Consider the following 26,148-nt stretch of genomic DNA (forward strand, 5'->3'; position numbering starts at 1 on the left):
AGTAAACCTATCAGTTGTATTATTCTTTTTCCCAAAATAGTTATGGTAATTATCACTATCTTATTTCTCTAACTAGTGCAAAACTGTTAACCTGAAAACACTCATCGCCAAGCTGAGAAAAAAAGGAATCTATACAGCAAGTCAGATTAATGCTCTGCCAAAACTACTTCTCTCTCTTCATAAGAGTATCAAATGCTTCAGAATACGGGGAAATTTTTCACTAAGTAGGCTTGGAATAACTTGCTCACAAGAACTTGCCCATCGTTGAGAAGTAACATATGCCATGAAGCATGAATGCTAAACTCATATTTTAAAAGGTATTAATTTTGGAAATCTTACTGGGTGTTATTGTTATACATCCACATTACCAGTTTTTGCAGTACCAGTTTACTCTCCTCTCTCTTATCACATCCAATTTTCACATTAGTTTTCATGAAATTTCCATCACCTTAGGTTCCATTGTTTGTGACAGGTATAAAGGGTAAAAACAAATTTTCCTTTAATATAAATCCTCACATGGTGTACAACAGATGACTTTCACTTATGAAAAAATGTGCAAGTGCAGAGTATGTTACCACAACAAGACTTATATAGCTAGCTCCCTTTCACTGTCCAACATACTTATTCAATCTCTGTCCTTTAATGTGGTAAGCTACTTCCAAACCAGATCCCATCCTCCTGTTACTGTAGAAAACTAGTTCATTATGTTTTTGAAAAAGTAATGTTAATTTGATATAAAATTCTTGTCAAATTCTTTATCAAGTCTACTCAGCCTAAGGAGCTTTGATTCTTGCATAGCACAATAGGAATATTTTGCTTTTGAGGAATGAACAAGAGCTCTTTTTTCCTCTTAAATATCTCATTGTTCGTATATATCTGCTACATCATTGTTCTATCTATGCCAAAAATGCTTTGAATGTGACTAAACAATTTAAAATGTATACAGCTTCCTGCTCTATTTTCTGTGGGTTTGTTCCATAACAAGAAGATAGATTTCAATAAACTAATTACAAAATGCATTGTAGAAATATCATTGGTAGAATATGTTAGGTATTGGTAGCGGTAAATGAACCTGAAAAACAGAAACTTGACTAAAATCTTTAGTGACTCATCCAGTTCTGTGGAAGGTTTCCTGGTTACAAGATGTCACATTATGTGCATAACTCCCCATCTTCATCCCAGTAGTACCTAAGTAAAATTTTTCGCATTTTCTAGTGTTAAAAAGTTTAATGAGAAACTTATTCCCAATGCCAGAAGGTCAGTAATTACTGCCTGATCTTCAGCAGTGCCACATTCTAATATCGTTTTCCAGATCTGGAAAGGGTTGACATTGTTTTCAAACCAAAATACATAGCCGTTACACAAGGAGGTTGTGTATTGTCCAGCCTTCTCTGAAGGCAGCTGATACAGCCACAGGGCAAACGCTCATCTTGTGAACTGTTGTATCTCATAGTTAATGCAATGTGGATTAAAACTGACAAGGATTCTGCTACCATTTTGTTATGACTGTGTATAGGTGAGTAGCAAAAGATCCTTAAGCATCCAAGAATTTCCCTGTCTTCAGACCCTTCTTCTGTCATCTAAATCCTACAGGACAGAGGGAGGGATAAGAGGGGAAAAAAACCCACACCAATGCAGTGTTGAGACTGCATGAAATAGGACTCTTACATAACCTGCAGTTTTCTTATTCCCAGTCTGCAGAGCTTTAATGGAGGTGTGTATTATTTGATATAAAAAGTGCATGTATTACGTAACATAAATATGCATACATGAGTACGTGTATATATAGCAGGTATAATATCTCAGTCTGCAGTTGAAATGTAAGGAGAAAAACATGATCTAGGGCATTCCTCCTTTGACTGTTTTTTCTTCCAGTATTACCAGAAGCAGATGAGTAAAAATAATTTTTGCATCACATATTCTGGGCTAATTCTGAGCTAATTCTATATGCTCCAAATATTTTCACTGCTCAAATTTTTCTGCACAATCCTGTATCTTCCAGATTTGCCTATGAGGAGCCCACTGATGCTTTTTCAGGTCAAATTATAATATCCTTGAAAGTGATGACCTTTCCTTATCCTCTCAAGGGATAAGCATGCTCTCTCCCCATAGGAATAAACATAAACATTTTTATGATGCAGTTGATGAATTGGATAGTTGAATGCTTGTATTTCAGTATCATATATCATTTAAAATAGCAGTGCTAGATCTCAAGCCACACAGAGCTGGATTTTGTGTGCTTCTGATAAATATTTCAAGTAATAAATCTTTAAATTAAAAAAGGTGTACTTTAGATTAAGCACACATGCAAAATGAGTACATTGCCACAATGGCCAGTGTAATTTTAAGTACTGTATTTTTTATCATCTGGTCTTTTCATCAGTTTATTAAAAATCAATATATGAACCAGGAAATAAAAAATTACCAAAAAATACATGGCTTAACCTTGTCTCTTCCAGAGTACATACAGATATCAATTTGTTTATATTTGCATCATACTGCTTTGAAATAAACAAGAAAAAAACATATTTCTGCAGTCCTAATCAAGCACAGCTGCTTTCCTCCTCTACAACCATATCAGAGGGCAAAAAGGAGGTTGAAGAACTGCCATTATGAATGTTAAGCCTCACCACAACTCCTCACTACAACAATCACTCTCCACAGTTAGTATTCAGGATGGAATCACATCATATGACTTTTACCATCTCTCATTCAGACATTGGATTTGCAAATGATAACAAATATTTTTCAAGAGATACTAAATATAATGGAATGTAGCTGGTAATCACGCTATATCTATTGATTTTAAAAGTTTAGGTAATTTCCTGTTTTTAAAAGATGAATTTTTAAAGTATTTCTGTTTGTGCAGACAGGAACTATGAAAGCAAGGGAATGGTTCACCACCTATGTTACACAATTTTTCACTTCTAGAGCACGGGTAGATAACCCAGGAAGAAATTCAAGCCTACTGAGACACTATTACTTGAATTAACTATGTCACAGTTAGGCCCAACTTGTCTTACCTTTATGTATTGTCTTTGTAATACTGTAAGATTTATACAAGGTTGTCCTGGTTTCAGCCACAGTAGAGTTAATTTTCTTCACAGAAGCTGGTGTGAGGCTGTTTTGGGTTTGGGATGAGAAAATGTTGATAAGGTGCTGATGTTTTGGGTTGTTGCTGAGCAGTCAGGGACTGTCCAGCTTCTCGTGCTGGCCTGCCAGCGAGCAGGCTGGGGGTGCACGGGGAGCTGGGAGGGGACACGGCCAGGACAGCTGACCCAGGCTGGCCAAATTGATATTCCATACTATATAACGTCATGCTCAGTATATAAAGCTGGGATGAAGAAGAAGGAAGAAGGTGGAGGGACGTTTGAAGTCATGGCGTCTGTCTTCCCAAGAAGCCATTACGTGTGATGCAGCCCTGCTTCCCTGGAGATGGCTGAACCCCTGCCTGCCCATGGGGAGTGGTGAATTAATTCCTTGTTTTGCTTTGCTTGCGTGCGTGGCTTTTGCTTTACCTGTTAAACTGTCTTTATCTCAACGATTTGAGAGTTTCCTCACTTTTACCCTTCCAATTCTCTCCCCCATCCCACCATGGGGGAGTGAGCAAGTGGCTGCATGGTGCTTGGTGGCCAGCTGGGGCTAAACCATGACAAAGGTTATTGTGCAAAACATACTAAAGCAAAGGTCACAAGAGAAAAAAAATCATGAAGAACAACTGAAATTCAAAGCAGGACTTGGTGCAGTCCTGCATGAGCAAACTTTATATTTGTTGGCTGCATTTGAAAACCTTCAGTTCATCCTGTAATAATACTGCATCTCCAGTAGTTATTCAGACTGAAGGATAATACAGAGACCTGTAGCTATAAAAATTAGTGAAGATGCAATTTTATTTTGATGGGAAATTCTAGTCAAGTAAAGTATGAATTAATAATGGACCAGATATTCCATACAAAGTTCCAAAGTCATGTGAATTGTGACACTGCATCTTCAAAACTGTTTCTGCAAAGTATCATTTTTTTTCCACCCTTCAGATAATGCAAGTTGGTTTGCATGTCCTATACAAAAAGAATAGCCAAGCAAGATGCTAGTGTGGAGCTGCCAACAAGCGGTAAATTACCAACCTGGCTTCCTGTATGTTAGTTTCTTCCTTTGGACAAGCCATGTATATTGCTTACTACTGCAGCTGCATTCATTATAAAAGAGGAAATATCTAAGCACTAGTTAAAAAGAAGGAAAAAGAAAAACTTAAGAAATTTTTTCCTAGAAATGATAATAAATTTCATAATACTTTTAAAAAATTAATAAATTAACATAAAATTCTATTTATTGCTGAGCTCAGAAAGGTCAACAGAATAGAAGATGATGATGATGTAAAAGCTGATGTCCTCTTTCTTTTTTGTTTCTGTCCTTAAACCCACAGATTACCCTCAGGAAGTCAGTAGACATTTTTTAAAGAGGTATCTGAGAACAAGCACTTAAGGAAAATTACATTCTCAAAACAGAAAGCAAGTAAAAGAGAAGAGAATTAGATGAGCTACAAAGTTATCTGTACAAGAAGCAAACAGGAGTATTGTACAAAAGAGAAGTTCTTTAACCTGTGTAACTTAATTGAAGAAAATGGTAATAAACATTATCTACTTTACCCTGAGTGAATAACATTCACGTTTAAAGCCACTCAACGTTCTATACATTAGGGATCATTTTCTCAAAATTTATGCAAAAAAATCTTCCCAGGAAGATCAAGATCCGCTACTACAAAGTTTGATCAAATCTGCTGACCAAAAGTTTTCTGGGACTCAAAGTAAATGTCATTAACTGCCCAAGACATCTATTAGACAATCAGGGTAGACTTCTAAAAAAGAAGCTAAAAAGCTTCTACTCTGGCAACGTGGGAAAGCATTACCATTTAAACAAAATTCCAGAACAGAAGTGATGTTATATACCAAACACTTTTTCTGATGAAATGAAGATATTCACAGTAGCTCTGGAGAGGGAAATATTAACAATTAAGGAAAGGAAAAAAGGAAAATTTGTCTAAGAACTGTTTTCTTAGCTGTATAGCTTAATTGCCTTCACTGGTCCTTTGAGATTTCATCACCAGCACCACAAAAACAACAAAAAAGCACTTTTCCCTCTAACTACGGATTTTCTAAGAACTTACCATAAAACACTGCGACCATTATTTCCTTTGTTAAAATTACTCTTCACTTTATATCCATATATGGATAATTCTAAGAAAGACTCTTCACACTGATTTATTTTACTTCAGAGGCCTTGCATTCATACCATTTAAATAATCACACAATTAATTTTTCTTACTTAAGTAATTTTAATATACACCATTTCTTTTTTATTGTCATTTTCTATTACAATTACTGTAGTATACTGCACAAGTAAAGTATTTACCTCTAGATAAAAGACAACCTTTTCATTTTGTAAGTGTTGCTGATTTCAAAAATTGTCAGCATTGCAAGGGCATACCAGTCTTCCCCTCAGGACTTACAAAATTATTGTTGCCTAGGATAGTTCATTTCTGGCAGCTGGCTGAGAAAAAGCCTTTCGCTAATTTCTGCAGTTCAGAAATGGTTGTTTGATGATAACAAAAGGCTAAGTGGATTTTCTCCAGTAGCTATTGCTCATCAGCACAAATGGTGCCTTTCTTTTGGGTACTATAACAGTCTTTGACCTTTGAAGTTTGTTTTCCTAATTTTGTTCCTGATGCTCTTTACAACATTAAGAACATTTGCTCCATATTTTTGTTTTACATCAGAAAAGGCTTTTTTTCTCCTTCCATGGTATTTGTATATAACAACATTAAGTACAAAGTAACTTCCTGTCTGAGGACATATTTACATCTTGGAGAACATCTTGATATTTCTCTATTTTTGTGTTTATGTGTGTGAACATATATATTCACATACACATCTGTAAAAGATCTTTGTCCTCTTTACCAATTTTATTTATTTACTTGTTGCAATTACTGTAAATGAAATATTTAAAAGCACCTCCTAAAAAGATAGAAATAACATTTGCAACAGTAATGTGTGACTGTGTTAATGTGCGACTGTGTTAATGTGCCTGGAAAATATTAACATAGTAGTCCTAATAAATAGGAATGGGGAAAAAATTGGTAAAAAAATATTGAACAACACAGAACAGGGGTTGTGGGGTCACTCTTATGGAAAATGAGTATTTTTAGCGTAAAACAAGATCATTGCTATCAATTCTGTTACATGAATGAAAAGGTCAGTTCTGACGAAGAACAGAATTTGATGGCAGGTCTCATTCTCTAAAAGTATTGACTATTTTGTTATACTCTTGCCTGGGAAGAAGTTCTGGGTGTTGATAACTTCAGGTTTCTGAGTTCTTACAGACTTACACATTAAATATCTCATCTGTACCTTTCCAATTAGAAGAAAAAATTGTCTATACAATAACAGGAATTCTCTGAAATTTTAACTTATGTGGGAGGAAAGAGGAAAATTAATATATAGATATAACTTGCTTTCAATGAAAATCAATACTATTTTTATTCCCAATTGTGGATGCAGATTTAGGCATACCTTTTTAGGATGAAAAACAGATGCCAGCAGAGATTTAATCCATCAGAATTCATATGCACTTTTCACAAGTTTACTTGATAACATTGTTACAAAGAAATTTAGGTCATCATAGATTAATTCAGAAAGGAACGCAATATTCTATTGTAAGATCGATGAAACGAATATTTTTATATCTGTGGGACTGGATTCTCGTAATAATGATAAAATTGATCCTAATGATCCTAAAAGGTATTGAAATAGATGAGGGATGGATACAGCAAAGGTTGGAGGGGGGCGGAAATCACACAAAAGCCTGCTGTGATTCACAGAGGTTATAACAACTGCTGAACATCACCCGAGAGATCTGAATGAAAGGGAAGTGTTCTTTACCCTAAGTAATCTGTATCATAAGTATTCCAAGATTTCAGAGGTTGATATTCACAGATTTGTTCTGGAAGCACTGAAGATCTTTATTCTTTTTTGCTATTGCTTTGTACATACCTCATAGAAGTGAACATGTTGTCTCTATTTCCATTCCCAGTGAGGGAATTCAGTGCAGAGAGGAGTAAGTTGGATGGCTGAGACCCCAGAGGCAATGATGGCCAAACATACCAAAACGATTCTTTCTTTCTCTCTTTTTCTCTCTCAGAATATACTGACCATTATTTGGAAAAATAAGGATATCAAGAACTTCAAGACAGCCATGCAAGACAAAAGGGAATAATTATCATTTCTACAAGGGCTTGAAGGAACCCTGACAAGTGCTTTGTTCTTAAAATAATGGGATCTCCTCAAATTAAGCTTTCTGCTCAGAGCTTGAATTTGAATAGAGAATTTTCTGTTCCTAGACAATAAATGACAGAGTCAGGAATGAATGTTATAAAATAAATAGGTTTTGAGCATTAGTAAGCTTTCAGTAACGGACAAAACTGGAAACATAGTTTCTGAGTTTATGCTACATCATATTTTATTAGATTAGTTCTAGATTCTAAAAAATGAGCGCCAGAAATATAATGCTGAGCCAAAGTGAATAACGTTGCAAGCACCGTCAACAAAATCCTCATTCTTATTGTGATAGTTTTTACTCAGGCAGAAAAATCACAAGTGATAGAATCTTTCAAACACTTATTTGTGGGAGAGACTCTGCAAGTTTTCTGCTGTAACTCAGCTGGATAGATCATGTAAGTGCTTACAAGAGAAAGCTAAACATTTCTTAACTGAAGTATCATATTGGTAATAAAAATAATACTGCCTGAAACCCTTTTAAAATTAGATTATTATTTGTGATTTCTATTTATTTTTTCTTTTCTTTTTTAGTTTTATTTTATTACTAGTTCAGTTTAAGATTTTACTTGCAGAGCATTTAAGTCATATCTCACTAGCGATCCAGAGACAGGAAATGGACTGTCATCCCAAATTCATGTTGCATATCTTCAAATGACCCGTGTGTAAAAAAAAACCTATGAAAATGTCCCCATAGCTGCCCAGATACTGTGGTGGCTTCTTCAGTCATTTTCTTAAGTGTTGCTGGAAGAGCTGACTTTAACATGTCGCACATAGCTCAGGACTTCTGACTCACAATTTAGTGTACAATTGCACAGGGTAGGGATCAATCCTGAATTTTCAGGGTACTAGTGATGCAGGAGTCTATGAATTGTCTGAGGGCTCTCTCGTGCAACACTTGCAATGTGTATATACAATACAATTTTTAATTATTGCAAATTGTAGTTCAATGATTACAGCGTTCACAAGAAAATAATCCAAGTAATTTTAGGACAAAGGAAAGCACCTTAATTTCTAGATTTTTAGAATCCAGGAATATATGAAACTATGTTATATCATAAAGGAGCTTATTCTCAGCAAAAGCATATTTGTAGTGTTGGAAGCAATTGTGTTTTTCTTTTTTGTAGCTTGTAGAGAAGGAGAACTAGCAATTTAATAAAAAAAAACCCAAACACTTAATTTTTAAAGGAATAAAAGTCAAAGAAAGGGCTAGCTATACAGACACGGTGAACAAAAGATGGTCCTAAAGATAGTCCTAAATGCCGGTACAAGGTAGGATAAGACTAAGAAGACCTGGCACTCCAGAAAATGCGGTAACATCAAGGTGGGCAGATGTCTTATGGAATGCACAGCCAAATTTATATATGCCAAAATAGCCAGGACTAGTAGAAAATTAATAATGAGGTAGAGATAAGGACTACAAAGGTGATAAATTACATATGTCAAAACAGTCTCAAAAGATCTTTTGCTTCATTTTAAAAATGATGTTCACATACTGTTATAGCTGGGGATACATGCCACAATTCCCTTCTCTCTTTTTTTTTAATGTGTGACCAAAATTAAGAAAATATTAGACTGAACAAAAAAAAGATTTTTAAAATGTAAAAAATAGGATAAAATACTATTTTTGGCACATAAAAGAACCAGAGATGACATTTGTATTGAAAATGTAAGATTATCATGGGGAAAAAAAAAAAAATCAGGCACATCATGGCAAGTTGCTGTGCTCTAATTTGTAGAGAATACGGGGGTGGGGGTTTGTGCTGGTGGCTCTTTTAAGATGGACATTTGGATATTTTATCCACAAGAAGATGTTGCATGCTGACAGTTGGGAAACCATGGAAGGAATACAGACAAAACAGTCTGTGTAGATCCGGAAGGTTACAGTGTGAAAAACATTTACAGTTCAGCAAAACTACCCTTTGCTTTAGTAGAGCCGACTAGACTGACTTAGGGCAGGTTCTGGCCGTTTCCTGAGCTAATGGAGAAAGACAGGTAGAACATAAGGAATTTTCCTTCACTAATGCTATAGTTTTGTAGCACTACAAAGGCTGCCTGCAATCACATGTTTTAGGTAACATTTGAAGAGAATTTTCATTTCTAAATAGCCACACTGAAGTGTTTTTTGATATAATATTTTTTTCTGTTGATTCCAAAACCAAGATGGTTTTCAAGACTGATTTCTTTTATACGTGTGTGTGTGCATACATACATATAAATTGCAAGGTTAGAAACAATCACAGATTTCAGTACATTATAAAAAATACTTTTATTTTAGCTGCATTTAAATGTGCAATTAATTATTAATTAAATTTCATAACACAGACATGAAAATGAACTTTAAAATTCAAAATATTTTCTCCATGAATTACAAAATTACCTGGATTAAAAGATGTCATATATACCTCAGAACATCAGGTCTTTGCCAGATTTCAGTGACGGCAAATCTTAAGTATATTTGTGCAGTGCTGGCAGTTACTTCATAATTTCTGTAGGTGCTTTTCCACAAACACAATTGGAAATCCTTACTGCCTAACACATTTTTAAAGCCTGCAAGCATAGGTCCTTTTGAGACAGAATATAGGAGTGGAACTGAAGAAGGATACAGATGAAGCGTAAGTATGGTTACATGGAGTATCTTGTATGTATGTAAGAGATTGGGAGTTTCCTAGTTGGAAGATATGTAGTGGCTACATTTATGCACTCCTAGATTTTTGGGCAAGGACGTGTGAACAGAGGAGCAATGAAGTGGAGAATATAGGTTTGATACACTTAAGAGTACCTGCACATTTTCTAGAGACACTGATTTCAACAATAGTTGCTGTTGCCAGCAGTGGTAGGTGAACAAAGTAAGTTTCAGAGCATTTAAACCATCTGAACTGAATCTCTCAATCTTTTCATACTTCATAGTCTCTCTGGAACAAAGATGCTGTAAAATCTACTATTTAAAGCCCCCCCCCCAAAAAAAAAGATGCAGAAAAAGGCTTTTTACTGTCTCTCCCATCTTTCCCAGAAATTGCTATGAGCTTCTTTTTCAAAAGCAACATATTTATACACCAGAAGAGTCCTCCTTTTGGGTGGCAAATACACAGAAAGGGGAAAGAATGACTACAAGGTTTCCATTTAGCACTGCTATCACAATGACACAGTTTACAGAGTGGGAGACCACAGAGTGAACCCCTAACCCAGATGGACCTCCTTTGTGTGCTGTGCTACCGTGTAGGATTCATTGATAGATTCCACAATCATTAGAAATTGTAGTTACTTTCTAGATCTTCTACACTTGCCCTGGTACTACTGAGCTTCTTTCTCCAGTTCCTCAAGCTTTCAAGTTATTTCCCCTGTAGCACTATATATGTTTATAGTTTGATGACTAATAACTGTTTCAAACTTTCCACTCCCCTAATGTGCCTTGTTAACTGAACTTGTAAAATATTATATTGACCCTTATCTTTGAGCTAAATCACATTGTCTATGTGAATAATTCAACCCCAAATTAATTCTACCTCTTTTGTTGGTGCTTTGTCGACAGTTGACTCAGCATTTAACACTCCCATTGTTTTACTTGCAAACCACTGAACAGAAAGTTCTTTCTGATTATGTAGGATTTTTGAAGCAAAATAGTATTTTCTATTTGCTTATTTGCATAGAAGTACTGAAAATGCTCTCACAGTCCTTCAGATACTTCACACCTCTGTAAGGGCTTAAACTCTGGAATGAAGTGTGAATTTACTGAATCACCACCCCACATGGGCTTCATTTAAGAAGGTTCACAGGAATGCACTGGCAATACATTTAAATTACCTCTTAAAGAAAAGCTTAGTTTTTGGACCATTTTGTGCAAATGAGTAAGTATAATTTTAGAAAGACTGCTTCCCCTATTAGCATACACAACAGAGAAGTAAAAGAGAGAAAAAAAATCAAACGGAGTATTTTAACTCTACTCAGAACCTGAGCCGTCTCACCAGTGAGTTGATTGCTCATTCCTCCTCTTGTTAGGTCAGGTAACTATATGACATTTAAAGTACTTGCTAAAAGATTAAAACATCTAAAAAGTTAGAGTTTCTCCATTACAGTGAGTTCATTTAATATTGCTTTTCAAATATTTTACAGCAGTGTAATGACAGACCTTAATTTATTCCAATTATCTTTTGTTCACTTCGATTTACGAACAGCCGAGCTGAAATAATCAGTCCTTTTGCTCCTCAGGCTTCCAAGAATATATATTCATGAATATTGTACAAGTCATCTTTTTGCAGCCATCACACATACTAATTGCAAACGTCTATTTTTATGACAAGGAATGGTATTAGCAGGCAATTAAGGACAAGATGATTGGTTGCTCTGAACTGCTTTAGAACAAAAAATAGTTCACTAAATACAATTTTATTCTCAGTAAATGTATAAGGCCAAATACTGAAAATATATATACTCAATTCTTAAAAGGTGCATCTACAAAATAAATAAGCTTCAGTTTTAGCTGAAAAAACCCCCTTGGGATTTGTACCATTTCTTACAGATTAATAGAGCTCATTCTGCCTACCTTTGTGGCTGCAGTGTCTGATAACTTTTCAACACAACTGGGTGGAGGGGGAGACTGTTTTTTCAAGCTGTATGCTTGAAAATACGGTCATGATGGTGTGCATGAAAAACAATGCTTTACATTCATTCATTCATTCTCTTGATATAATTCAACATACATTGGCAGTGAGTGCACATGTCAGAGGTGAAACAAAGCCAATGATGACAGCAGGACAGGTTTTTTAAAGATATGCAGGATAAAGATATAATTTCTTCCCTTTGAAATCTTCAGACTTCCAACAGAAAGTCTGGGCAAACTTCTTTAAAGGTTCTTTCTACTAATAATTATTACTGTTTGTGCCATACCCCCTTTTTCGTTGATGATTGACTAAGAATTTTTGTGCATTGCACTACAACTAGCTGGCACAGGAAACTCATGAAAAGCCATGGAAAACTCCACTTTCTCTAAACTCTAAGCTTGTATTTTAAAAGTTTTGTGAGAAAAAGAAGGAATCTTATTTCCATCATGAAGGAATGTTCAAAGGCATGAGGCAACCCCTCCCTTAAGAGTCAGCAGGTGAACTAGTCTTGTCAAAAAAACACACAGAATTTCTAGAATTAAGTCACCTATGTTTTTAGAGCCTTATGGTGGGGTGTCAACCTGAATCTATCTGCAGCTGAGGCTCTCTGTACAAACAGGGATATGCTATCTAGAAAAATCAGTGGGGTGCTCTACACATTATTAGGTAGGTAATTAGTAGATTTTTACTAAAACTAATATATATATTTTTAAAAATATATGTATTTATAAATGCCTAGTAGTAACAAAAGGTTTAACAGCCAAAACATTGCTTGATTCCTAATGGTGTTTGCACAAAACTCTTTCTCCTTCATCTCATCAGTGAAAGGAAATAGATTATCTGGAACATAAAAGAGAGGGAAACACCTCCCCACCCCTCCAGAACTAAATGATGGTACTGAACCTACCACATTTCCCTCCCCAAACTGATAAAGCTTCTTTTCTTGTCCTCTTCTGTATACATATGAACTATCCACCAATTATAAAAGAGGGTTTAAAAATAGCAGAATTAGTCTATTCTTCCTCCATTTATTTTTGCTTATGTCTACTTAGTTTGCTTAGCCACTGCTTTGATGGCTTGTCACAGTTGTTCAGAGCATGAATGGTATGCTTACTGGTTATCAAACCAAAAGTTATTTGCCCTAACTCCTGCTCTACTGTAAGTCAAGCACACATCGCCTCAGTCTGTGACAGGAAAAGTCTGGGAAAACATTTTTTTCTTGGGATCAATTATGGTTTACCTCAGGCCAAAATTTTTAGCACATCTTCAAATGTCTGATCTGGGGGGAGTGCATCCTACATTATTTGCTGCCCAGGAGAATGTTAAAAGGTGTGGAGTTTTCTTTTTTAATATTGGGCAGCCCATTTCCATACCCCCCTAGGTAAAGCAAATGTATAGTTCCACCACTTCTTAAATAAAATTAATTTGCAACAAGTTTTAAATACATATATATGTATTAGTACCAATTAACATTTTAGATTAAAAAAAAAAATGACCCACCATAGCTTTAAACTATTCACCCTTATTTCTGTTCCTATGTGTCAGCAAACCTACTTATCTTTACCTTCTGACCCTTGTTCTTTCAACCCCCATTGCAGAGGGTTTGGACTAGATGACCTTTAAAGGTCCCCTCCAACCCAAACTATTCTATGATAATACACTGTAAATGGTTTGTGTTAACTGTGTTACAAAACTTAATTCATACTTTTAAGCGATATGCCTTTTTTGCTTAGAAATACCTTTATTCAGGCAGAAAGTTTGGTTCTGGATGCTAATTTGGTAAGCTATGAACACTCCGTCTCCTGCTCCATCATTTAAAATTTTGGTTTACGGTTGACAAATGCACCTAGGAACAGAAAGCTTTAATTTTTCTAGAAGGGGCTGGTGTCGCATGGTCAAAGGGAACTGACTTCTAACAAAAAGTAAATAGGGGCCTTGAACAGTTAACTATACCAGCTAACTCAAGACAGTGGGGTTATTTCCCTTGTAACTGTGTTTTGAGATTCACACTCATAAAATGCTCCCCTGGTTGGCACATACACCAGTGAATAACAAGTTCAAGCTTTATGTTTGTTGCCTAACAACCTTAACAAACACATGCTGTTATTGAGCATTTTTATTGTTGACTGGTGACAAGTTAGATTTAATAAACAGTTTTTTCTACATCACTACTAATTTGATGAATACAGTTGATTTAAAACTTTTCCTGACACACTGTTCACATAGTTCATTTTAATTTAAACAAAGAAAATCAAAGTACTTGAAGGCCAGACATTTTATGTAAGGCAAATTCTTTAACGACTGACTAACTTTACATAAATAGCTCTTGAAACATAAGAATAAAAATACAATACTTGTCTACACAGTGGGTTTTTTTTTCTTTTCTAAAAAAGACACTCAGAATTAGATAGCATTTTAGAAAACTAAAATAAAATTATTTGCATTTCAAGTAAGCTCATGAGTAGGCAAAAAGTTAATTGCTGTTGAGTCGATTTTGTTGGTTAAAAACTCAAAATCTATGGTTTTAGCATTGGACAAACTTCAGAAATGTTCTTTTTGTCTTTACTTGACATGTGAATCCAAAAGAAAAAAAAAGGCAAAAGCAAAATTTACAAGAAGATAATTATACTAGGCCTGAATTGATGTACATATTTATTATATATCTGTATTTATCCAGTTTTATTCTGTCACTGTTTAATCGAATTTCATATTCCTTTTTTATTTCTGCATGTTCTCTTTTTCCTTTAATCCTCTTTTCTCCTAAGTTGCATATAGGACAGGTGAAATGACTCATCAGCTGAAGGTAGCTGTGACTCACCATGCAAAGCAGAAAGCACCTACTTGACCTATTTAGGCAAAATATCAACTTAAAATTGTTTGAATCATAGAATCATAGAGTCATTGAGCTTGGAAATTACCTTTACGATCATCAAGTCCAGTCATTAACCTAACACTGCCAAGTCTATCAATAAATGATGTTCATAAGCACCACATCTACACGTCTTTTTAAATATCTCCAGGGATGGTGACTCAACCACTTCCCGAGGCAGCCTGTTCCAGTGTTTGACAACCCTTTCGGTGAAGAAATTTTTCCTAATATCCAGTCTAAAACTCCCCTGGCACAACTTGACGCCATTTCCTCTCGTCCTATCACTTGTTACTTGGGATATGTGGGACACCTGCCTCACTACAACTGCCTTTCAGGTAGTTGTAGAGAATGATAAGGTCTCCCCAGGGCCTCCTTTTCTCCAGGCTAAACAACCCCAGTTCCCTCAACTGCTCCTCATAAGACTTGTGCTCTAGAACCTTCCTCAGCTTCATTGCCCTTCTTTGGACACAAGACGGGTTCCTCACTAGCTTTGGACTGTGCCTATTTTTCTTTTCCCCAATCCTGGTTCGCCTCTTTGTAAGATGTTTATCCTTATCCACCTTTTTCTTTGCCTATTGACATGAAAATTAATGTATCTAAATGTCAGTTTTGTTGGGGTAGTACCTCTAGTACTTGGAAGATTATGAAGCAGTAAATTTTGATCTCTCAAGGCATACCTGTTCCAAATGTAGCAGAATTATTTAATGCTTTTCTCAGGCTGAGTGTGGGGACTACAGATTACTTCAGGGACACTATGTGCATTTATGTACCCAATTCAAGAAATGTGGCAGTAATGGTACTTAGAGTCAATTTACTATTCAGCTATATTAATTCACACATTTCTTTTTAAATTGCATATGGCTGATTGCTAATTTATTTGTTAGTTAAGAGTTTTGTAGAACATTTTTAAAAATTATCTTTCATCAACAGCCTCTTTAGAAGGCAAATGTTTTTTGATACGAAGACATCGCAGGCATGTATAGAGTAAATTCTGGAATCAGTTATAAAATCATCCTAAATTGCATGTTTTCACATTTAAAAGACTATCACTCACTACAATCAGAAATTATATCTTTTTAAATGGAGATGCATCTTTATGTACGTGATTTGGGATGTTAGCTAAAAGTGAATGATGAAATCTCATAATTTTAGGACAGTTAAGATCATTGTAATGAAAGCATTTCCATAGAAACTTGAACTTGGAAGAGCAGAATAAACAATTGAGTTAATTATTTTCAGGGGTGTTTCGAGCAGAAATAGGGTCAGTGTCAGCTTGCAAAGAAACTAACAGTCCTAAACATACTGAAACAAGGATCTTTAAATCAATACAAAGTGCTAATACATAATAATGCAACATTCAGATGTACAAATCCTAGACTGCAGAATTTTTCAGTCCCTACAGGTAGAATGTTACGGAAAAAATATTAAAAGAAAATGATATTTCACATTCTTATTAATGTATCTTGAAGAAGAAAAATAGATTTTCATTTAAGAGGCCTTGGGGAGATCTTGAAAAGGTTTGTTTTATGCCTGTATTAAGTGTTGCTTTCTTCTCCTCACACTCTCTTTCTCTGTCCCATATGTCTTTTAAAATCCAGCTGGTCATTTTGTTCCATTCTTCCATACTTAACAGTATTTCTATCACAGCCAGAACTTGTCCGTTCTTTGGACAAACACAAAGACAATCCTATATTCACTGAGAGAAATAACGAAGTTCCCAAGAATTTACAATGTTTCCTGGCATGGATTAAAATGGATTACATTTTAACATCATATACTCAGCACTCAGGAAATAAGACCGATTTTATTCATGTGTCTAAACATAGTTTATGTTACATGCTCAGTCGTGGTTTGTTATAAAAACAAAGTGCCAGATGACAAAACAGGTAGAAAAAAAATGAATGAGCAGAGAATCCTGTTCATGAAGAGTTAAGTTATGTTGTATCACAGTTCCTTTTAAAACTCCAAAAGTGTTTTTTTCTGGTCTGTTAATCAAGATAACAACTCCAATACAACATACATGTAATACAATAGAGCAAATACTGTATATGGCAGTTGCTCTGAGCAGTAGAAGAAATTACTAAGTATTATTCACAAACTAAGATTTATGCTCCTAAACTAGGGAATTATCTGAATATTACAGTTATCAATTCCTCAAGAAAACCCCAGATGATATTACATCTCAATTTTAGTATGTAGAGCAGTGGAACTTTTGAACATTTGGTGAGGTAAGGAAGAAAAGCTCTTATGTGTTTATTCTGATATTTAGCTTGTTTTCAATAAAACTGGCATTTAGTTTGTTTCTGAAGGTGTTCCAAAGCGTTATTGAAGTAAATTGGAGTGGCCTCAGATTTGCAAGGTTTTTAAATTGTATTTTCTTTAGAAACAATGTTATAGTTCATTTGAAAGTTAATTATAATTCAGCTAAAACTTACCTTATATGGGTAATGATGAGGGTTGTAGGTGGAATGAAGAAGTCATCCACTCTGTCAAAGTGCTTTCCCACTGGCTGAGTATGGATTATGTGATGAGAAACACTCCCACTGGCTTGTGTTATCACCTACATAAAGTAACATCATTAAAAACTACAGAAATACTCTTTCAAAATTTAATCGTTATCCAAATAAATTAATACAGTATTGCCTCTGTATTCCATCTCTTACATTATCTCTCAGTTACCAAGAAAAAGAACATAAATGACAGTGAATAAAGTTGACCAGCATTACAGATTTCAGATAACTCTTACACACCTAACCATTTAGTCTTCATATTTACTTTTTCCCCTCGTTTTTTTTTTCCACCACTGAGTCCATATTTATTCATTTACATAACCAAAACCTCTAGCAGTTCTTAGTGCAAACAAAGTTTTTTGTTTATCTTTTTTTTTAACACTAGATGCTATAGTGAGATTAAATTTCTTAATCACTTCAGCCAGTGTAAAAAGATAAGATGTTATCAACTGATCCACAGGAAGCTATGGCTATATATACTCACAATTCTTGTCAGTCATGAAGTAGTTCAACATAGCACAAACATATTTCAGAAGAGCAAATTTATTTGAGTTTGCACATTCCTTAAGTTGTTTTGAACCAATTTTCCTCAAATCCCTGTATCTTGGACGTTCTCTGAGGTAAATGTTTATGGGTGAATAAAAGACAATTCCATATAACAGCCACAAGGATATTCACATACATGCACTTAAGAGCAGATCAAAAAAAAAGAAAATAATCAGTTATCTATACTGTAAGGAAAAATGAGAGTGAAGATGATCATTCGCTTTAAAACATGGTAAGACTGACTCTATTATAATCAGTCATTTTCTGGGGATGAGTGACAGCTAAACTCCCACAGATTATCTTGCATACGCATAGTTACTAAGAGTCTGTAGCCACTAAGAAGGTGGTTTCAAATGTTACTCATTTTTCTGCTTAAGCCCTGTGTTTTAATTTCTTTTACTTTTTATCTTACATATATTTTTTTTAATACATAAGGATTTCTTTAATTTCTAAAGAAAAGGAAAATAAGTTGAAATAAAAAGTAATTTGAAATTATGATATAAAGATGATCACCATGTTCTTAGGGGATTACTTTAAATAAGGAACAGAAAGTAGTGAAATGTAGGAATGCAAGTACAACTTCTTGAAATGTTTCTTTAATGACTGTCCCTAGGCTTGCCATTGCCCATAGGCATGGGAAAAGTAAATATTTTAAATATTTTACATCTGAAAAAAGCAATAAGTAAAGATGGAGTTTGTCACCTCCACAGTGTCAATATAATTCTAGTGAAACAGGAATATGCCTAAAATCCTGTTTATCCTCTAATTGGGAACAAAAACATCATAAACAGCAACAGTTTGCTCTCAAAAGACTGGCAGTTACAAAACATGTTGCTACTTTCAGCTGTATTCCTTATCAATCTATCAATTTAGCATTGTCACTTCTGAGTAAGGGTGTTGAAAATAACCTCTTTTTAAGCAAAGTCAGTTGTCTCAATTGTTTTCTGGTTACCTGAAGTCATTTCACTGCCCCTGTTGAAGTCATGATAATAACACTTAAAAGGAAAAATACAAAACATTGCAATTACACAAAGGTTCAAGTTGTCTAGATTTCCTTGCGTATAATCATTCTGATCACCTCACCTGCAAAGTTGGTGAATTCTTTTCCATGTTTCCCCAGCTCAGCACCCAGACTTGATCATGTGATTTATCATAGTGTAATTTCACTGGAACAGGATCTGTACTTACTGCCTGAAGCATAATCAAAATAGAAATCCTTAGTTTCTGTCACATTTTCAGAAGAAAAATAATATATATGCTTGAATTAAAATGATGACATGCATTTCCTGATGTTTTCAGATTGTATTTAAAAAACATCTTGTCAATTGCTGAAACAGCCCTCTGATTAATTAAAAGTTACTGACCTGCTGAAAAAGTAATTTTTATCCATTACGTGTTCTAAGATTTGGCATCAAAATTACATTATACTGAAGCTATTAAGAAACTGAAAACAAAGGTTTTCAATCAAGTAAAAAAGTACTTATCTTCCTTCCCATCACTCTCACTTTATACATATCAGTTTAAAAACTACACTAATTATTGGAAAATGGCTAAAAAGGGAAGAGTGTTCCCTTGCCACATAGTGAAATCTATGTAAGGTGTTACTACACAGTCCTGCGTAAAACCAACACAATGTTGCTACACCCAAAGCTTCCTATTTCTGCTGAACTGAGTATATTTTGTTGAAGTTGGAAAGATTGTTTTCATATGTTTTCCAATTACAGTTCCTACATTTGGTAGACTTGTGATGAGAATCAGTGTATTCTCTGCCACCTTGAGCACCATCTCTTGAGATCACAAACCTTTTAGACAGCTGAGCTCTATGCTTCCTTTGTTATGAGAAGAACTGAAGACTTCAAAGGTAAGAAATGGGAGGACAACGTATTTGATTAGGAGCTATTCTGCACAACATAAACAACTGGGGGGATTACTTTTCTATTTCCATCATTAAAGCAGAAAAAATAGGTAGAAATTGTTTTTTAGTCTCACCATTATGGAACTGTAAAGCACAGCTTGTTTATCAGTTTGTCAAGGAGAGTACCAGCTGGCTAATTAAGTGAACCTAATTTAAACTAATGATGTAGATCCTCAAGATAATGCACTAATGGCTGGCTGAGGCTGTTGATGATACTTAACTGCACTCCTGAGGTGTTGCAAGCCACAGCTTCATCTAGGCAGAATTTGTTTTTCCTTTTGAAAATGAAGCCAGGTTGCTCACTGGCTCATTTAAAATCAGAAAGATACCCCTTGAAAAAGGTCATTTGTGTTTGATAACATTTTTCTGTTGCTGCCTAGAAGACCAGTTGTCTAAAATAATACTTGGGCTGTTGTATAGGTACCTTGTTCAGGTGTGTCAAATTTCCTTTTGGCTTCCCCAGACAAAAGGGTCTAACCTACACGTGTTCTGCTGAATGAGTGCCAGCTGCTTTCAGGGTCTGGGCCATGGCACTGCCAGGAGGAGGAGAAGGAACTGCCGACAGAGTAAAGCACAGGTAATGCAGCTCCCGAGAGAGGGGTCAGCAGCAGAAAGAAGCTGAGTGTCCTGATACAGGTTTTCACACCTGTTTCTAGCTAGCCAGGCTGATCACAGTGTGGACTGAACAACGATGAGCTCTGTTTACTTCAGCATGCCTCTAAGTCATCCCAGTTAATGGTGCTCTGCTAAGCAATACTGGACAATTGCAGGTGAAGGTGTTTGCTTTCAAGAATTTACAAATGAAAGCAAAGACTTAACTTTGTAATGAGAATCGCCTGGTTAAATCAAAAAGTCTACATATATCTCTCTAAAGATACACCATCCATGTTTCCAATACATTTCAATTTAGTCTGCTCTAGAATATTCTTTAAGCACCTCTTTTCATAACTAGATTACTATGACAACTATATTTATTACATATGTGCACCTGTACACACATCTTTCATGTTAATTTTCATAACATATATAGTAGTACTTCAGAGAAAACGCCATAATAAACAAAACCAAATCAACATTATTTTTATACAGAAAACAGCATAGTTACACAACTTAAAGCATTTTCAAATATGTTTTTAATTGTCTCCAAGTTTTTTGCACCTTGACAGAATTTTTATTAGTGCTGCTCACTTTCAAGATATTAAGTTTTCTCCATATTTGTTCGTACTAGAGTATGCATTTTTGAAAACATGGTTTTACAGAACAGATAGGTGGTTTCTTCATTAAAATATAGACTACAGATAGTTAAAATGTAAATAATATCCTCTGTATTAATATGACACAAGAGAAAAGACAGTCTAGTATGCAAAATGCTCTCATTTCTGAACAGCTTAGTATCTATTTTTAAAAAATCAATTACATTCTGATTTTTTTTCTGTGCTAGGCAGTACTGTAAGTAATGAAAATGGACTGATCTGACAGAAAAATTAAACTCCCTTCCTTGCTTCCTGTTTGTATGAGTGTTTGTGTACGTGCATATGATAGAGTAGAGCAACATTTAATGGTTAGAAAAATACTTGCTGCTTGCAAAAACCAAAATAAAAAATAAATGCTTATTGTTAAAAGGAAGACTGGGCCATGCTTGTTCTAAGAGATACTTTGTTCAGTAATTCTTGACTTGTCATTAAATTCCAAATTAGCCTTACTTAAATTCTAAAAGCTATCTGTGAATCAGCAGCAGTTTTATTTTTTATACTCTCATACTACATGTAAAAGACTGTATAGGCTTTGTGCTTTCATGATTTGTTTTGTTTGCAACTACTTTTACTTGTTTGTTGTTTGAGGGTTTTTTTAAAGTCTATTTTTAATATCAGCATGGTTAAGCTGGACACAGAGCAAGTCCCATAGTACTTTTTCCCATGTATTTGGCTAAGTGGAAACAGGAAACAGGATTATTTTTTATTACCCCTAGGAAATAATATTCAGGTCAGTAAAAAATAGCAGAAATTCTGCTCAGGTGCCCAAAAGTGACAGTAACAGATTTGGTTTAATTTACATATCTGGTTCATCTATTATCCTTTGTCTTAATAAATGTCTGTGTTAAGTATTGTGAAATAGAAAGATAATTGATCATTAATATCTAAACATCCTAGAACGATCAAAAAAAAAAAAAAAAAAGAGACTTTCATTCCTGCAAAAGGCTTCCACAGGATATAGAATTAAATTTATCCTATTTAATTCTATACTTCCCTAACTTCATGATCTGGATATTATTAAAGTAATGGAAAAGCAATGTTATTCTATCCTTCCAAATAAAATTTCTTTGAAAGTGAAAGTGTTTTGTTTTGGTTATTTTTTCCTGGACTAGCATGAAGGCTTGTGCAGTATCTAGTTTTAGCTCAATATATTTGTGAAGGGCACAGACTTAGGGCACAGCTCTGTGTAACACCTAAGCATCCTGTATGTCTGTTTTTCAGCTCATTACAGAATCTTGACTATTTATGTGATAAAACAGCAATGTATCTAACTCCATCCAAAAGCTGGAAAATTGCTTTACATATTTCTGGGGGAGGGTTGTACTTTTTATTAGTGGCTAATTTATTGAATTTTACTTTTTAATTAACATACTTCATTGTCATTTCATTCATACTTCAAGTATCTCTAAACATGCAATTAATGGTAAAGTACTTAGTAAAATAATAACTCATGTAACTGAAGGCAAATTGGAAGAGTCTACCAGTCAAACTATTCCATAAAACCTAAGTTTAAAAGGACCTTCAACTTCTCTAATATTTTTCAGTAGGCTCAAGAGGCATAATATGCTCTTGCCACTGAAGTCTAAATGCTAATAAATGCAATTAAATTGGTATTTCATCTATCATCTGTAGGAAAGCAAGATGACACATGAATGTCAGCCAGAGACCAGGGAAACCACTGCCAGAGATTCTAGTCCTTCAAATCTGTGGACTGCAGTAAGACTATGTTTTTTTTAGTGTCTTTTCCTGAAGAAATATATTGAATTGGTTGTAAAAAAAAAGTCTTGTTTTCAGGAAACAAAAATTCATTATTCACTCAGTTCATCTCTACTTTGATATGCAATGGTCAATTTAACTAAAAAAAAAGTAAAAGAACAAAATATTAATAACTTTTTATTATAAACTTTTTGAATAAACACTTTATCAGTCCCTGTCGCCATATGGATAGGTCAGGTTTTAAGGAAGCTATGTCTACTGAGTCAACTAACATAGAAGGCAGTAAATGCAGATGTTTGAAGAATGCAAAATTATTAAAATTTAAACTATTTGGCAAGTTAATGTAATTTTAAAATTACAATTTTGCTAGGTATTTTAACATTTACAATAGTATATGTGACACATATGTATACTAATATTATAGAATGGTTTGGGTTAGAAGGGACCTTTAAAGGTCATCTAGCCTAACCTCCTCCCCAGCAGTGAGCAGGGACATCTTCAAAGAGATCAGGTTGTTCAGAGCCCCGTCCCACCTGACCTTGACTGTTTCCAAGCATGGGGCACCTACCACCTCTCTGGGCAACCTGTTCCAGCGTTTCACCACCCTCACCAAAATTTCTTCCTTATATCCAGTCTAAATCTAACCTCTTTTAGTTTAGAACCAGTACACCATGTCCTATCACTACAGGCACTTTTAAAAAAAGTCTGTGCCCATATTTCTTATAAGCCCCCTTTAAGTATTGGAAGGCTGCAATAAGGTCTCCCTGGAGCCTAATATATGATGTATAATCTATACATTAAGGATTTTCATTCCTTTCTTCATGCCTTTTGCCTTTTTTGATGATAAAAGATCTATTTAAATATTTTTACTAACAATTTAGATTAATTTCTAATTTTAAAAATCCATGTTTTATTTAGCTAAAGTACATCTGTTTCTTATGAATGTGATAATATTATATGTAACCCAGTAGATGTTAGGCAAGTTTGTATGATTAAAATTTGAATCAGAACACCCAGCGTGGTGTCAAAACCGCTTTATCAGCTTCACATAGAAGTGTCTTTTCTTCTGAGAATCAGAGCAGGTTTGTTAACAAGTTCTTAACTAGCTTCAGAGCTCTTTGCCCAGGAAATAACTTTATTTCAGAAAAAGAACAATCCTGCTTTTGAAGTAAATGTCAAGATTTTACATGATCTGTAATGTATTAAAAAATAAATCTCACATACACAAACCCAACCGAAAAACAAGCCCCTTGTCTCCTGACAAGACTGTTGACAGTCCCCAACCATAACTGATTAACTTTTTTTGTCACTAAAAGCAAAATAAAACTAATCTTTCTGGTCAAATTACATCATCCTGAAAGACTAAAGCCTATATAATGAAATATATTCAATTGTGTATGTCTGATTAAAAAAGAAAGACAGAAAAATAGGGTAACATGGTAGGAATACTAAACAGAAACTAAATAGCAAAAAACATTATGATTTTGCCTTTTCCATATGCCTTGTTAAAACAAACATTTTAAGTCTTTAAATATTCTCTTCATATTCAGAAAATATATTTTCAGAATTTAATGAGATTATAGCTATTATTTTCTAAATTCATTTTCACATGTCTTCTTACACTTCCACAGACTAAAACTTGTCCTCATTTAAATCCCCTATTTAACCCCATAGTACAATGATATAATTAATACCACCGGATACATAAAGGAAAAAAAAAAAAAGAGAGAGAGAGATAAGAGTACAGTGGCTATAGTAATTCTTTTGAGGGGTGCACACCAGACATCAAATTTTTACTCCATCCCAGTAAGACTAATGACCATCTGAAGTATATTGTGACTCTCTCAGGCTCTCCTGAGGGAACTGTATGGCTCCAAAAAACTAATATTCATTTTAACATTGCCTTGTACCTTGGCCTTCCACAAACTTTATGAGTGCATTAATCACTGTACCATAGCACCAATTCCTCTCCTTTACCTAATGAGTTTTTTTGACTAAGCAGAGTATCTCCGGCATCCCAGACACTGAGAAACTGCTAGTACCACCTATATAGTAGAAAGAATAGAGAAGTTCACACACAGAATCACAGAATCATTGAGGTTGGAAAAGACCTCTAAGATCATCAAGTCCAACCATCAACCCAACACCACCATGCCCCCTAAACCATGTCCTGAAGTGCCATGTCTACATGTTTTTTGAACACTTCCAGTGATGGCGACTCCACCATCTCCCTGGGCAGCCTGTTCCAATGCTTGACCACTCTCTCGGTGAAGAAATTTTTCCTAATATCTAGTCTAAATCTCCGCTGGCACAACTTGAGGCCATTTCCTCTCGTCCCATCGCTAGTTATTTGGGAGAAGAGACCAACAACCACCTCGCCACAATCCCCTTTCAGGTAGTTGTAGAGAGTGACAAGGTTTCCCCTCAGCCCCCTCTTCTCCAGACTGAATAACCCCAGACCCTTCAGCCGTTCCTCATAAGACTTGTGCTCCAGACCCCTCACCAGCTTCGCTGCCCTTCTTTGGACATGCTCGAGCACCTCAACATCCTTCTTGTAGTGAGGGGCCCAAAAAACTGAACACAGGATTCAAGGTGCAGCCTCACCAGTGCTGAATACAGGGGCACAATCACTACCCTACTCCTACTGGCCACCTGGGCACACTACCGGCTCATGTTCAGCCAGCTGTCAACCAGCACCCCCAGGTCCTTTTCCACCAGGCAGCTCTCCAGCCACTCCTCCCCAAGCCTGTAGCCTTACATGGGGTTGTTGTGACCCAAGCGCAGGACCTGGCACTTGGCCTTATTAAATATCATACAGTTGACCTCGGCCCATCGATCCAGCCTGTCCAGAACCCTCTGCAGAGCCCTCCTACCCTCCAGCCAATCAACACTCCCACCCAACTTGGTGTCATCTGCAAACTTACTGAGGGAGCACTCGATCCCCTCATCCAGATCATCAATAAAGATATTGAACAAGACCGGCCCCAGAACCAAGCCCCGGGGAACACCACTTGTGACCGGCCGCCAGCCGGATTTAACGCCATTCACCACAACTCTCTGGGCTTGGCCATCCAGCCAGTTCTTTACGCAGCAAAGAGTACACCTGTCTAAGCCACGAGCCACTAGTTTCTCCAGGAGAATGCTGTGAGAGATGCTGTCAAAGGCTTTACTAAAGTCCAGGTAGACAACATCCACAGCCTTTCCCTCATCCACTAGGCAGGTCACCTGGTCATAGAAAGAGATCAGGTTGGTCAAGCAGAACCTGCCTTTCATGAACCCATGCTGGCTGGGCCTGAGCCCTTGCTTGTCCTGCACATGCCCTGTGAGCACTCTCAAGACAAACCGCTCTATAATCTTCCCTGGTACCAAGGTCAGCCTGACAGGCCTGTAGTTCCCCAGATCCTCCCTCC

General features: G+C 35.6%; 1 protein-coding gene across 3 annotated transcripts in view; it reads right to left on the bottom strand.

Moving 5' to 3' along the window:
- Nucleotides 1-26,148, bottom strand: part of FSTL5 (follistatin like 5) — a gene marked incomplete at its 3' end in the record, with an annotated part of 297,971 nt that overhangs the window by 11,116 nt on the left and 260,707 nt on the right. For all 3 annotated transcript variants that reach the window (XM_081999556.1, XM_081999555.1, XM_081999554.1), the window contains 2 exons: nt 18,938-19,045; nt 17,234-17,358 (listed from right to left, as the gene is read on the bottom strand). In XM_081999556.1, the coding sequence (XP_081855682.1) occupies nt 17,234-17,358; nt 18,938-19,045 (233 nt within the window). The remainder of the gene's footprint in view (nt 1-17,233; nt 17,359-18,937; nt 19,046-26,148) is intronic.

Source organism: Phaethon aethereus (assembly GCF_964289735.1).
Source record: "Phaethon aethereus genome assembly, chromosome: 4".
Taxonomy (NCBI): Eukaryota; Metazoa; Chordata; class Aves; order Phaethontiformes; family Phaethontidae; genus Phaethon; species Phaethon aethereus.